At 40.8% G+C, this 14587-nt stretch overlaps 1 protein-coding gene across 2 annotated transcripts in view; it reads left to right on the top strand.

The window, feature by feature from the left end:
• Crybg3 (crystallin beta-gamma domain containing 3) overlaps nucleotides 1–14587 on the top strand; it is a 115712-nt gene that overhangs the window by 69147 nt on the left and 31978 nt on the right. For both annotated transcript variants that reach the window (XM_026787042.1, XM_026787046.1), the window contains exons 12-16: nucleotides 788–914; nucleotides 7082–7224; nucleotides 7320–7446; nucleotides 8276–8308; nucleotides 13922–14031. In XM_026787042.1, coding sequence (XP_026642843.1) covers nucleotides 788–914; nucleotides 7082–7224; nucleotides 7320–7446; nucleotides 8276–8308; nucleotides 13922–14031 — 540 coding nt within the window. The remainder of the gene's footprint in view (nucleotides 1–787; nucleotides 915–7081; nucleotides 7225–7319; nucleotides 7447–8275; nucleotides 8309–13921; nucleotides 14032–14587) is intronic.

Here is a 14587-nt window from a genome sequence, read left to right on the forward strand (position 1 = left end):
CACATTTTGTGAGTCATCTATGCTCACATTGCCTTAGGTACCGTGGTGTAATCTTTATAAAAAGATAAGGTTCCCAGCCGAGTCTAAAAGCCTGTAGTGCTCATCAGTGTCTCCTGATGCTGTGAGAGTAGGACTCAGGAAGCTTGAGTCCCTGGAAAGCACTCCACAGAAATGCTTCCTGTTTCCACGATGATACTGATAAGACGCTAGGATGAAGCTTTCCCACCCATAAGTATTTACAGACAGACATTTTGAACATACAGGATTCCAGCTCAGTAGTCTTTTCCAGCTCTTTGGGAAACCTCCCTGTATTGTTTTTTATCTGCAGCTGGGTGAAGGGTTCCTTTGGCTTAAACCCTGAGTAAATGATTAATAAAATAGTCCTTTCTTGGTTCTAGAAGGGCTTAATCAGCATAATGAAAATGATTTCCTTGGATTTCAGTGCGGGTTTGAAACTTCTCTCATCGGTTGTGTGTACTTTGCATTATTTCTACTTGGCAAATTATTCTCTGACCATGGTGAGACATGGTACTAGTCATTTCACAAACACTTAATGAGCTTGCTCTGTTGCAATGCTACAATTAACCTTTTGTTGGGAAACGTTTCCACACTATAAAAATTATTGATCCACGAGATGCGTACCATCTGCCCATCTTTGTACCTGAAAACAAACAAGGTCATTTTGAATACTGGACGAATAACTTTGTTTCTTGTCATCGTACTTTTCTCTCTTGCTTTCTTAAAACTAGGTTTATCAGTGGCTCACTTGAGTCTCCTGTATTTCTAGGTGGGTTGCCTATGAAAAAGAACATTTCAAAGGCCAGCAATTCCTACTTGAAGAAGGAGACTTTGAAGATAGCAGTGTTTGTGGGGCATTGAGTGGCCCCATCATGTCTTTCCGGTACCTACAAGCTGTGAGTTCTTAACATTAATTCGTACATGTTTTATATTTTCATAAAAATGAGACATGATTTCTGATAGAGCCTGATGTCATAGCACCTGAGAGTATTCAACTGAGCAGGACTTGCCTGTTTTTCTTGCCTGCGGTGATTATTATCGAATATCTATATTTTACAGTTTTATTTTCCTTTAGTTTTTGAGACAGCCTTTCTCTGTGTAGCCTTGACTTGTCTGGAACTCACTCTGTAAACCAGGCTAGCCTAGAACTCCCAGAGATCATCCTGCCTCTGCCTTCTGAGTTCTGGGATTGAATGTGTATACCACTACACCGGGATTACTTTTTACTTTTTCATCCATTGAGTCCATCATCAGTTTTGAGTACCTCCTTTGTTAGGTGTATTGTGATAAACACAGCATGTAGTAGCCAGAGGCTCCCATACCAACACCCAGAGCCCGCAGCATAGAAGGTAGCGTAGAGATAACTAGCATTGTCAGACTGTGACCAGATTGAGTACTCAGACATCAGTAACAGAGTCATGTGGTCAGTTCTCCCTCCTTGGAGTACAGAGAACTGCGTAGGACAGATGACGGCTTTGGTCAGTTCTCCCTCCTTGGAGTACAGAGAACTGCATAGGACAGATGACGGCTTTGGTCAGTTCTCCCTCCTTGGAGTACAGAGAACTGCATAGGACAGATGACGGCTTTGGTCAGTTCTCCCTCCTTGGAGTACAGAGAACTGCATAGGACAGATGACGGCTTTGGTCAGCTCTCCCTCCTTGGAGTACAGAGAACTGCATAGGACAGATGACGGCTTAGCTGAAGCTCCTGCTCACAGTCACTGGAGTGAAAAGTTTCCAGGCTGGACAGATTGCATGAAAGGAAAACAGAGATTGGACCGCGCTAATGGGTGAAGTTGAGAGTTTAGGCCATAGGTTCTCAGCTGAAGGTGATCTTTATCCATGTGACACTATCTGGAGATGTTTTGGATTGTTGATATTTCAGGGGACGTGGATCTACTGACATCTAGTGGGTAGAAGCCAGGAGATCCTGCTGGAACCCTGTGTTGTTACAGGTCTTCCCCAACAATGAAGAATAACAGGATGGGTTACTAGGACGGCTCGTTGGTAAAAGTCCTTGCTGCCAAGCCTGATGACCTGAGTTCAATCCCCAGGATGCACATGGTGGAAGGAGGAAATTGATTCCCTTAGGTTGTCCTGACGTGTGTGCGCACATGCACACACACACACACACACACACACACACACACACACACACATAGACACACACACTCCACCACCACCACCACCAACAACAACAGTAGTAGTAATAAAGAATGTCAGGGCCCACAGATTCTCACAGTGTCAAAGTTGAGAAACTTTCATGCGAATAAGGTATGTGCTTAGAGATGTATGTTAGCTGTGTTATTTCAGGATGTAAGTGAATGAAGGCCTAGGGCCAAGGAAGAGTTCAGCTTCATTCCTGAATTGATTGTGAGTCACTGGTGAACTTTTAGGCCCACTGGACATTAGACAATTAGTGGCTTAGGAAGAGTGTTTTGGTGACTATATGAAGAAGTAGGAGTTAAGAGAGAGGTGATGCTGGAGCTGAGAGGTCTGGAGTATCACAAAATTCCAGGCAGCCAGAGAGATGATGGATGGATGCTACAGCGTTCCTGGGATATTGGAGCTTATCAAACATGGCGTGTCACCCTGAGCAGCCCTCTGGACTTTTTTTTTTTTTTTTGAAGTATCTCCAGTAATGGTTCTCAACCTGAGGGTCGAAGGACCCTTTCACAGAGTTGGCATATCAGATAGCCTACATATCAGATATTTACATTAATATTCATAACAAATACATGGCCTTAAAGAGAACCTTCACAGCAGAAAAGAGGATTTCATTCCATCAAAGGCTTATTAGGCTTGTTAAGTCACTGGTAAGTATTCATATAGGGTCACCTGTCAGGACGGTACACATATATAACATGTTTACATGACTTTCAGATACTTTTTAGAAGTCTATCACTAATGTACATTCAAATTAATTATACTTAAAAAACTATTCATTTCTAGATTTAAATTTTAGATTTATACTAAAAGAACTATGCATTAAAATGTACGTATACATTGTCAAACATCTTTAAAGACATGGTGTTCAAGTTACATTTTGAAATATTGTGTATCCTTGAGCCAGGCCCATAAATGGGAAGGTGGTGTGATTGTGACCCTGGTCTGACGTATCCTTTCCCCATAGGCTGGGATATCTGTAATGAAATTCATACACTTTCAAAGAACGTGATTATCTTTCAAAGTAAAGCTTCTACAGTGAAGAGCAACACTGCTCTCACTTCTAACAGTAGTCTCACATTTCCCAGACAGCAGCTCTTCTATCAGAGAAACGCATGTTTTGGAGGGGGAAGCATGGTGGTCCCCGTCTGAGTTAAAGTCATGTGAAACCTCCTTGTGAACAGGCAGGAAAGCTGTGTCGTGTGGTGTCAGTTCAGAGATCCTGGCTGCACTACACGGAACACTCTGGACTTGCTAAGGTCAAATAGCGGATATGTTCCTCTGGGATAATGGGAACTGTGCCAGCTAGCGATTTGAAGAGGACCAGGAGAAATGCGTTCCCAGTTCCAAATGAGTCACTCAGATGTTCACGTGTAGCTGATTGCTCTTTAAGAAAGCAGAATGCTAAAAGGCATGCAGTGCAGTTCAGGCTGTGTCTTCATTCTCGTTCTCAATAAAATGTGCTCCGCGTGCATGTTTTCCTTCAGTTTTGTGCTAGCTGCCTGTCTAGATTTACTTTTGCTGTTTGACTTTGCTCTTTGCCAGATCCAGGGTATGTCTTCAGACCTCTGAACCCAGGTGGAGTTAGACCACTATAAGTTAACAGACTCAGCAGGACTCCGTTGGCTCCAAGATCACAGTGTCCACCCAGGGTCATAACCTCAGAGCTCACTGGCTGGATCAGCCCAGAGCATTTATGGAATTTAAAAGTCATCATAATGCAGAGCTCTGGGCTGCATCTCCAGGCTTAGGGCGGCTCTCAGTCTTGAGACTGTACTGAATGAGTCAAGCGCTTAACAAATAGAAACTAGAACATAGCCTTTGAAGTCCGTCCCCTATTGTCCATCCTCCTCGAGCTGCTAACCTACCTGCACCTGAATTCAGTGCCTTAAAGTGCAGAGATTATCAGGGACGTGGTAACCTAGAAATTGTACGGGGACCCCAGACATGGCTGCAAGCGTCTGCCACTCATCTCTAGAACAAGGCACTTCTGTGATTTGTTTCATTGTTTGGGGGGTTTTCTGGGTGATGGGGAGTCCAACCCAAGGTCTGATTCATGCTGTGCAATCACTCCACCATGAACTATACCCCCAGCCTGATTTTTGCACATGTAAATCCTCATTTTGTCTGTGTGACATCTAGATGTTCATACTCAGGAGACTGGACCCAGTGCTGGCACCTGACTGAGCACACAGGTTGGCTCTGAGCCCCAGCTCTGACTGTCAGGGTTACTACCTCAATACTGCCAGTCAGCTGGGTCTGATACCACGTGTCTGACAAGTCTGAAAGAAAAACGCAGAATGGAACAAAACCGGGCGAGTGGTTCAGAGGGAGAGAAGAAACTGGGAAAAGATGGAAAACAGAAGCTGTAAAGCCAGAAAAGCGATAAATAAAAGCAGGAAACAGAAAGGGGGCGCTCCACCACTTGGGCCTTCTCTGCAGACCACTGCTAAGGCTTTAGGGATGGGAGACAATGTAGAAGTCTCAAGGTGTGTGAGCCCGTTTTCATTATCCTGTAAGCTCAGTCCGCGCTTTCTGTAGTGATTCCTGTGTAAGAGGCTGCTCCTCTCCTTAGCTTCAGGCCTCACTGTCACGCATGGCCTGAGCCTCCAGACCATTTCTCAGATGGTTCTCCTGGCTGCAGCTGCTCCCCTCCTGCTCACACAATGTGACGTGTGCTTGGGCTTGCTCAAGTCAGGCACAGCCCTGCTAGCACAAACCTTTCTGAATGAAAGGGCAGATAGACAACACCCATGTAAATGTATTTTTCTGCATCCTTCTCCAGTGAAACAGTGATCCAAAGCACATCTCAATTTACTGTGCTTTCCAGTCCTAAGATTTCAAGACATAGTAAATGACAGGCACTCACAGAACCAGAGGAACAAGAGAGAGAGAGGCAGGGACTTTGAGTCATGAGAAATAGGGAGGAGAGGTCACAACCAGTCACAGTGACTGAGCACTGCCCTGAACCTTTCCTTTAGGGTCAGATCTGGTTTTGTTGGTCATTGGTGATGCTGGTTCCTGACAAGCTCCAGCCTGAGCCCAGTGCAGCCATCACTGGACCCCACAGTTGCTGTCATCAGGCCAGGGCACTTTCAGCATGGAGGAACAGGGGTGTGTCTGTGTCTGGGAGGGAGCCTCTGGTGGGGAGGTTCCTGTAAAGTGATCACAGGTTATTGAAGTCTCATTCCTCATATAGCCTATTTATTGTATTCGTGCCTGTGAGTGTGAGTATGTGTATGTGTGTGTGTGAGTGTGTGTGTAAAAGCAGAGATTAGAAAAACTAAGAAATGTGTTTTAGAAATGAAGTCCCCCTCTTCCAGAAATGAAGTTTTAGTAAGAGCTGGGACATTGGCTGATCCAGCATGAACCCTTTATTTTTTTTTTTAATGGAGCATGTGAAATAAATGAAGAGAGTAGCTCTCAATTACAAAGGTTTTTCTGGAGATAGAATTGGAAACTCAGTTGTGGGTTAGAAATTATTTTGTGATAAAAATTTTAGGCAAAAGCTGTTGTCTTTTACTCTGAGGTTTGATAGAACATTTGACCTCTCTTGGTCAGCAATTTTTAAATCCTTGAAAGTTGGCCAGGTTGCGTTAGCACACGCCTTTAATCCTAACACTCAGGAGGCAGAGGCAGGCAGATCTCTGAGTTTGAGGCCAGCCTGGTCTAGAGAGTGGGTTCCAGGACAGCCAGGTCTACACAGAGAAATCACATCTCCAAAAACCAAAAGAAATAATGATTAATAATAATAGTAATAAAAGAAAAGAAAGAAAAAAAGAAATGAACAAGTTTATGATCTTAACTGCTTACCATGTCCTCCTTCCAACTCCTCTTACGTCTCCAGTATGCACCTGCCACTTTCATGTTCATGCCTTTTTAAAATAAAAACAATTGAGAGCTCATTCAGTTCAGTTAGCACTACCTGTGTGCATGGGTGCAGGGCTGGCCTTTGAGTTCTGCGCTCCTCACTAGTCACGTGCCCTCCATTCTGTCTCCCCAGGTGATGTGACGATGTCATCATCAATATTGATGACATTACAGATATGCAAAAAGAAATGTTGATAAAGAAATTATAGTCAAGAGTGTTTATCATTGGATAGAAATAGAAATTTTTGTTCAATATAGTTTTCAATTTTGATAACATATATGTTCTTTTTTTCTTGCTTTTACGAGACAGGGCTTCTCTATATAATAGCCCTAGTTGTCCTAAAACTAGCTCTTCTAGACCAGATTGGCCTTGAACTCATAGATCTGTCCAACCTCTGCTTCCCGAGTGCTGGAATTAAAGGCATGTGCCACCACTACACAGCTGATAACATGTATGTTTTATCATATATTATTTAAGTCTCTTCCTGGAGGGCTGTAATACACTATTACATCTAGTCCTTTTAAAGTTTCTTAATTTACTAGTGAAATTAGGAATGTACGTATTTGATGTTAATGTTGCTCCTGTGAGTGGCCTCTGTCTTTAGCTGATTATGTTTTTTTGTTTAAAGTTTTCGTAAGATCATAATGTATTAACTTTACAATTTTCCTGACCTCACTTTGATTTTTGAGCAAGTGACCTCTTTAAAGCTCAGTTGTATTTAAGGCACATAAAATTGCGCCTCCTGTTGCTCACAGTCCATTGTATTTTCACTTAGCCTTGTGAGATTTTGCTCAAGTGAGAGTTTATTTCCTGTAATGAGTATTAATGTCATGCATCTAATTCTAGAGGTTTAGATTAGAGCAAATAAAGGCTTAATGTTTTTCTCTAAATGATATTGGGATAGAGATTACATCATTGTATTTCATGCTATTAAGGTTCTTCCTGGAATCATTTGTGTGAACATTATCCCGACTGTATGAATTGTGTCACATACGTTCTCTTAAACAGCCCTCCCGCCTCCTTTCAGAACTTTATAGAGTCTGCCATCACACTGTTTGAGTCTGACCTGGAAAGGGGGAAGTTCATCGACATTACGAATCAGGAAATTTCGGACCTAGAAGAAATCGGCTTTGGCAGTGAAACCAGATCTATTCACGTGAAGAGTGGCGTGTAAGTAGCCCTTACCTCAAGAGCCTGGGGTAGTCGGCAGGGCGTAAGGCTGTGAGCTCCTCGATTCTACCCCTCTCCTGTTCTCTCCCTACTAGATGGGTTGCCTACCGCCAGAAGTTCTTCTGTGGAGATCAGTACATTTTAGAGAAAGGAAAATACAAATGCTTTTTTGATTGGGGAGGAACAAGTAATACAATCTTGTCAATCCGACCAATCCAGCTGGTAAGTGAAGTGGGGGGCAGACTGACACCAGAAGCATTTGACGGGATACAGTGACTGTGTGGAGCATTGTTTGAAAGTGGTCAGGTTTAGATTCTCTTTTGTGTTTCTGTACACAGTAAATAAAATACCCCATGTATTTCTACTGATTGCAGAGGGAGCTAGTAGACACATTCTTGAGGCATCCCTGTACTAGAACCAGTTTATTCATTCAGCGGCTTAGCTTCATACTTCTGTCTTGTTAGATACTCTTATGCCGATTCACTGGAGATACAAGATGAGTATGACTGCACTGATGGCTCGTGATCTCTTAAAGGGAGAGAGGTTGATGGGCAGTTCATTATAGTGTGGTTAATAGGAAGATGAAGTGTGTAGATCATGCTGGACAAGGTGGGGGAAGGGCGCTCTCTTCTCTGAGGGTTAAGACCTTGCAGAAAGAAAGGACACTGGTGATTCTTAAGGGGGCTCTTCAGGCAGAAAGAAGCCCATTGAGAGGAAGATGTGTGCAAAATCACAAAGTGTCAGACACTGTGGCTGTGTAAATGAGAAGAACCACAGAGTGACCTGGGTATCTGTTCCTTAGTGTCAGAAATTGAGGCCCTTTCTAAAATGTGCCTGGATGCTCTCCTCTTGAGTAGCTACAATACTAAAATTATTCCAAGAAAATTCCATAGGTTATTTGGGACACAAGGGGTCATAAGTAGATGAAGGAATTTAGTAAATTGGCAAGACCATGAAAATCTTTTTCTAGGGATATTTTCAAAACATTCTGAAGCCAGCTAAGCTAAGATGATATGACACAATTTTTAAAATATTTTAATATGTCTTTCAGGAACCACTTGGGATAAATGAGCCTCCACATTTGGTATGTTTCAAAATATTCTTATCATTGATGCCGTATTTACCAAAAGCATTTACACTTTCTCAAATCTTTCCCTGAGATAATTTTTATGTGCCTATGTGACAAAGCAAGTTCCTGTTGAACTCTGTGTCTTTGAGCACAGGAGTGTCCTTTATGTTGGTGGGATTGTCTGATGTTTGTCACAGCATCCACAATGGGTCGTTGGAACCCGTGCCTCTTGGTCTTTCCTATAGCCCCCTCTGCCTGCTGTCAGCTCTCTCAGTACCACATATCTCCGTGTTCCTGGGAGCAGAGAACTTGCAGCAGCACCCCCCCCCCAACACCTCACACTGTGCTTACTATGAATACATGCTTAGAAAACATTTTTACTGTGCTAACTTATTTTCTTGGGAGAGGTGTGCTCTCCTGCCACAGTGCATGTGTGTGTCTGTCTGAGCACAACTTGTGGGAGAAGGTTCACTCCTACCGTGTTCACACTCAAACCATCAAGCTTGGTGCCAAGAATCTTTCCTCCCTGAGCTCAAGCACCCTTACACTGAGCCTTTTCATTTTCCTGTACGTGGATTTCTGATCCTTGTGTGATTTTTTTTTAACACTTTAATAACCTTAAACCTCCGCCTCTTCCTCTCTCTATCTCCATTTCTCTGTCTGTCTCTCTGTCTCTGTCCCTCTCTCTGTATATGTGTGTGTGTGTGTGTGTGTGTATGTGTATGTGTATGTGTGTCTATGGTTCAAAAGGGTGTGGATAAGACACCAAAGCCTAGTATTGGTTTATTGTATTCTAAGGTCTAATAATTGCGTTTGGTTTGTGTTTGTAATAATTCTGTGTAGTGTTTGTAATAATTCTGCATGTATTTACTCATGAATGAACATAAAACTTGAGATTCTGAATTTAAGTCAGTGTCATTATCATACAGCTAGAGGAAGGAAAGGAGACATCCTGTAGTTTCTGCTTTCAGAAGGACCTAGATAGGGACAGAAACACAATGAAAGAGAAAGACAGGAGAGGAAAAACACTGCTTTCCCTGTTTCTCTAAAAAAAAAAAATAGCCTGGTTAGAAAACCCCCTGTCCAAAGCCACATGTAGTGATTGGTGAGCAGTGACATCCACGACCGTATATGGTGGAAGTCTGCTGAGTGTGTACAGCTCCCATGTTCCTGTCAACGCCTGTCCGTTTCAGCTCAGCCAACTTTAATCATGTTCTACTCACTGGATGTGCTCCGAGGTTTTTTTATTTTCTAGTTAGCTGAGACCTTTTGAAACAGTTTCTCCTTGAACATAGAGAAGTTGTATTTAGAGATACTTCCTGCCAGAAACTTTATTTTGGATTTTGGGGAACCTCCAGCTGTGGATTTTTAAAGCTCATGTTTTTATATGAATCAAAATAGCATGTATAGGTAAAGAGGGCTAATTCAAGCTGTTTTTTTTTTCTTTTCTGAATTTCTAGTACAGATTAAACATCCCATTCTTCTGAGCTCTTTTCTCCTCTTCCAACTCTTTGCTCTTTGTTAAAATGAACTTTATTGTTGGGGGCAGGTTGCCGGCCTTTCTTTATAGTGCTTCCAGATCAGCTGGAAGAGGGAAGCAGCAGAAGACGCCCAGTGAAATCTCTTTGCTTCATTTTTCTAGCTGTGGCTCAGTTATTGTGAAATGAGCGTTTCTGACAAGTGTACGCTAGCTGATGCGTGGTCCTGTGTGTACAAAGCCTCTTTGTTTATGCAGTATTAGAACCCCTGGGTTAGGCCATTTTACTGTTTATATTTACCTAGACAAAAACAAGCAAATCTTGGCAGTGTTCACATAGGGTATTTTCCTGTCCAAGTAAGGAGGCAGTTATATTTCAGGGTTCAAGTCAAAGAAGGATTTTTTTTTTTGTTTTACATTAATTATCTCAAGGGAAACTGTTAAGTCACCCAAGGTGGGGGATAAATCTAGAAAATGTGCAGAGAGTAATATATATCATTATAGAGTTATAAACATAGGATTGCTGGGAGTTTTGTAAGCATGAAAATATATATTTGTTATACTAAAAGAAACCAGCATTTATGGTGGAGAGTGTTTTTCTCTTGAGACACAGACCCGTCACTAAGTCTGATTACCAGCTAGAGAGTCACATGGCATAGTAGAACTCTCCATCGTGGAGGTGGCATTTAGTTTTGTTTTTATTTCTCCCCCCAAACAAAAGAAACCCTAAACAGAGTGTAGATTTTTGTCATTATCTCTCCAACTTAGCACATGTGGAATGTCATATTACTAGATTGAATATTATAAAAGTTAATTTCTTTTTAGGGGAGGTTATAGTGAGGCAATATTCTAATCCATCCTGCCCTTTGACCTAATCAGTTACCTTGGATCCTTAGGACCATTCTGAAGTCTGTTTACAAATATAATTGTTTATAATTCCTGAAATACAGAACTGTTTATTCTACCCCATACTTAATGGTAGCAGAGAAAAATAAACCAAGTAAATTCTTCTGTTGGGTAAGTTAGCTTCGGTGACCTTTGAAGTGAGAGGGGTTTATGATGGCTTTGCTTGCTATTTCATAGGGCAGTGGTTCTCAGCCTATGGTTCATGACCCCTTTGGGGATTGCATATCAGGAGTTTACTATAAGATTCATAACAGTAGCAAAATTACAGCTATGAAGTCGCAACAAAATAATTTTCTGGTTGGGGGTCACCACCATATGAACTGTTTGAAAGGGCTGTAGCATTAGGAAGATTGAGAACCACTGATATACGGGGACTTTTTAACTCTCAAAAGGAAGACCTATTTAAACAAAATCTTGTCTGGGTGGTAAGAAAGACTATAAAATTGTTATAGTATTAATTGATTGAGAAATTGACTTAGGTTGGCTATAACTGAAGGTGGAAACAAAGTGGTGTTTGTTTAACAGTCTTCATGTATCTATGAAGATGGTCAAAATGGTTAGAGGAAATATTAGAGAGGAGAACTTCTTAAAAATTATTTTAGTGTTAATTTAAATAAAATTACCTTGAAAGTCCCTGCTGATTCTGTGGAATAAATTGAGCAGGTCTTCTGTGTTTGGTCAATAATTTAGTTACTGGATTTTTAGTTTGTCAAGCTAGACCAACCCTATTACATTTTCTTCATGTGAATCATAAATGAAAATTAGTTAAATATAGTTCTATAAAATCTTAGTCATAAAGTGTTGGTGATAATTTCTGCCTCAAGGAAAAAATATGGCAGTGTATGAGAAAAATACCTTGTCATCAAGTGGCAGAATTTTCTTTCCTTTTCTCCCTCCCTTCTTTCCTCTTTCCATTGTCTTGCTTCTGCATACTTCCATGAAGGAGACTGGTCGGAATAGACACATTTCCACATGGTCCATGGTAATGTTTGAAGTTTGAAGATACCTAGTATCTTGTTCTTCTATTTGCTTAGTTTCTAAGCAACCCGTTGGGCTCTTTTATAGATCCATTGCCCATTAAGGTCTAAAGGGAAATACTTTAGTGATTTGTGTAGCTAAGTTTCTTCCAACCTTAATTTTTCAACACCTCCATCACTTAATTTCATTAGGAATGGAAACTACAACTTAATTGTTTGCAGCTTCTGAGCTTAGAGTTGCCTTCTGATAGCCCAAGAGTGCTTTTGTGGATGATCCAGACCCATTTTTAGAGTGTTACTGTAAAAGGAGCGGCAGGCCACATCCCATCACCCAGCTAGCTTTACACCCGAAACAATTACATGGAAACTGTATTCTTTTAGACACTGACTGGCCCATTATATCTAACCTCTTATTGGCTAACTCTTACATATTCATTTAACCCATATCTAGTAATCTGTGTATCACCACGAGGTGGTGGCTTACCAGTAAAGATCCTAACCTACATCCGTCTCGGGTCAGAGAATCATGGCGTCTGTCTGACTCAGCTTTCTTTCTCCCAGAATTCTGTTCTGTCTACTCCCCCACCTAAGGGCTGGCCTATCAAAAGGCCAAGGCAGTTTCTTTATTAACCAATGAAAGTAACACATAGACAGAAGACCCACCTACATCATGTTACTGTGATTTGTTCTATTCTGATGTACTGATTGGGTGGACATAATGAGGCGATTATTTTGTAGGTCTGATCTAGTGTTTTCTTAACCATATACTTCTCATTTTAGAGGTAAAAGAAAAGTAAACTCAAATGTACATTGAACCCAGTTTTTAAATGTGTGCCCAAAACTAATATATCAAAATACTCTATATAAACTTAAATTCCTCTGTGTGTGAAAAGTAATGACTGGAAGGGGGTTATACCTGCATTATCTGAACTGTCCCACACCTTCATTATTGGTGTGTAAAATTTGACATTTCCTTACTTCACAGTGAAATGTTGATGTGTGGTTGTTGTTTTTTTTGTTGTTGTTGTTATTTGGAGGGGGGGGGGCTGCGATTGGACTCATGCATGCTGAACAAGTTTTGTACCGATAGTAACATCTCTAGCCTGAATGAAAATGAACATTAAATCCATCAATATATGAAAAATGGACTCTACACATCAGAAACACATGCAGTGAATATCTGTGAGATCCAGTTTCATGTAGTTTTTCCAGTTTGTTCTGTGAAGTTTGATAGTGTTTGCAAAGAAGTTTTCTACATTTTCGGAAGTTTGTGACTCGTGTCTTATGGATCTTTATGTATGTTGTGAAATATATGTCTTCTTTGGAACTTCCTCTTTTCTTGCTGTCCTACCTGGGAAGGAGCCTGAAACATCGTGGATCTTCTTCCTGAGAAGTCCTTGGTACTTGACGGTCCAAGTACAGTGTGGTTTCTCAACAGGAAGTCCCATTGTGAAAGAAGCCACAGTTGGTCAGGGGAACACTGGTGTGAGCAATGGCGTTCTCTCTCACTTCCTGTCTTTTGGCTGATCTTCAGTATCAAACCAAGCAGAGTCAGGGCAGAAAGGGATTGCCAAGAAACATATCCGGTTAAAGGTCCCTTGGGAAGATGAATATGGCTCAAGGAGGCTTGTTTCTGATGGCTGCCTGGGCAGGAGGACTATGTGCAGGTCATTTATTACGATGTATTCCTTGCTACCATGCAAGCATGACAGTGCAGTATGCCCCTTGGGCCAGGTCAGTTAGAGTCTTAGAGGATTAGGAAATATTTATTTATAGGACTCATTAATTTATTCTTGCTCAGGTTAGATTCAAGGCCTCTAGAGATGCAACTTATTGATTTCAAGCTCATGAGAGTTTTAGTTAGGATTTCATTGTCTTACCTTGACAAAAAGTCAAGGAAAAACATAGTATGAGTATGATATTCAGCTATAAACTGTACATTTAATTATTCTTACCAGAAAACTAAAGCCATAACCTGGAATGTATGACACAGATGCCTCTTTTTCTTCACCATAAATCAGGGACTAATCCAACACAGTTTGATACAAACGATGATGAAAATGATAAATATTGAAATGTCATTCTCATAAACATGTAAGAAGAAATAAAGGCGCATTAAGAAGAATGTCACCATTCTTCACATAACTTGACTGATAATAAAGCACAAATGTAATATCCTGCTGAACGTTTATGAGCGTGTTAAAGTTTATTTGCTTGTGATGATGTTAAACAACCATTTCACGGTCAATTACTGCTATGTTCCCACAGCTCAAAGCATTCAGTAAAGCAGGCTTCCAAGGCGAGTGCATAGATTTTATAAAAGAGTGTTCTGACCTGACCTCATTCTCGCCGTCCTCCTTCAAGGTTCTCCGTGGCTGGTGAGTGTGCTTGATTCTTCTGCTCTTACCTAAGACCAAATTTCTTTTAAGTTTACAAAGGGCAGAGGTTTTTTTTTTTTTTCTTTCACAGTAATTTTTTTCTTTTTTCTTTCTTTCTTTTTTATTAAAGCACTGATCAGTTGCTAGCTAGTCTATATTAGTCTTGGTGAATTTGTAATTTTAGTTATACAAGTTATACAAAATATAAAAAAGTTGACTATTCAACTTTGGGAGCCTTTTAATGGTTTTATTTCTCAATATTTTCTTAGATTATTTTTCTAAGATTAATGTTTATGTTGTATGTTTATTGTATGTGTACTGTACAGCATGATAATAAAATGCTACAGAATAGCCACTACTTTTGTCCAGGAAAGATATCTTATTCCTGTTTGCTTAAAATAGTTTATCTCTCTGTTTTCCAAATAAGGGAGCTAGATTTGGAGTTAGGGTTCTGGAACTACCACCACATCATACAGCAGAAATATTTTTGTCATTTGTTCATTTAAAAAAAAAACACCTTAAATCCTTTATTCTTCCAGTTCTAACAATATGATCA

The sequence above is a fragment of the Microtus ochrogaster genome, chromosome 2 (genome assembly GCF_000317375.1).
Source record: "Microtus ochrogaster isolate Prairie Vole_2 chromosome 2, MicOch1.0, whole genome shotgun sequence".
NCBI lineage: Eukaryota > Metazoa > Chordata > Mammalia > Rodentia > Cricetidae > Microtus > Microtus ochrogaster.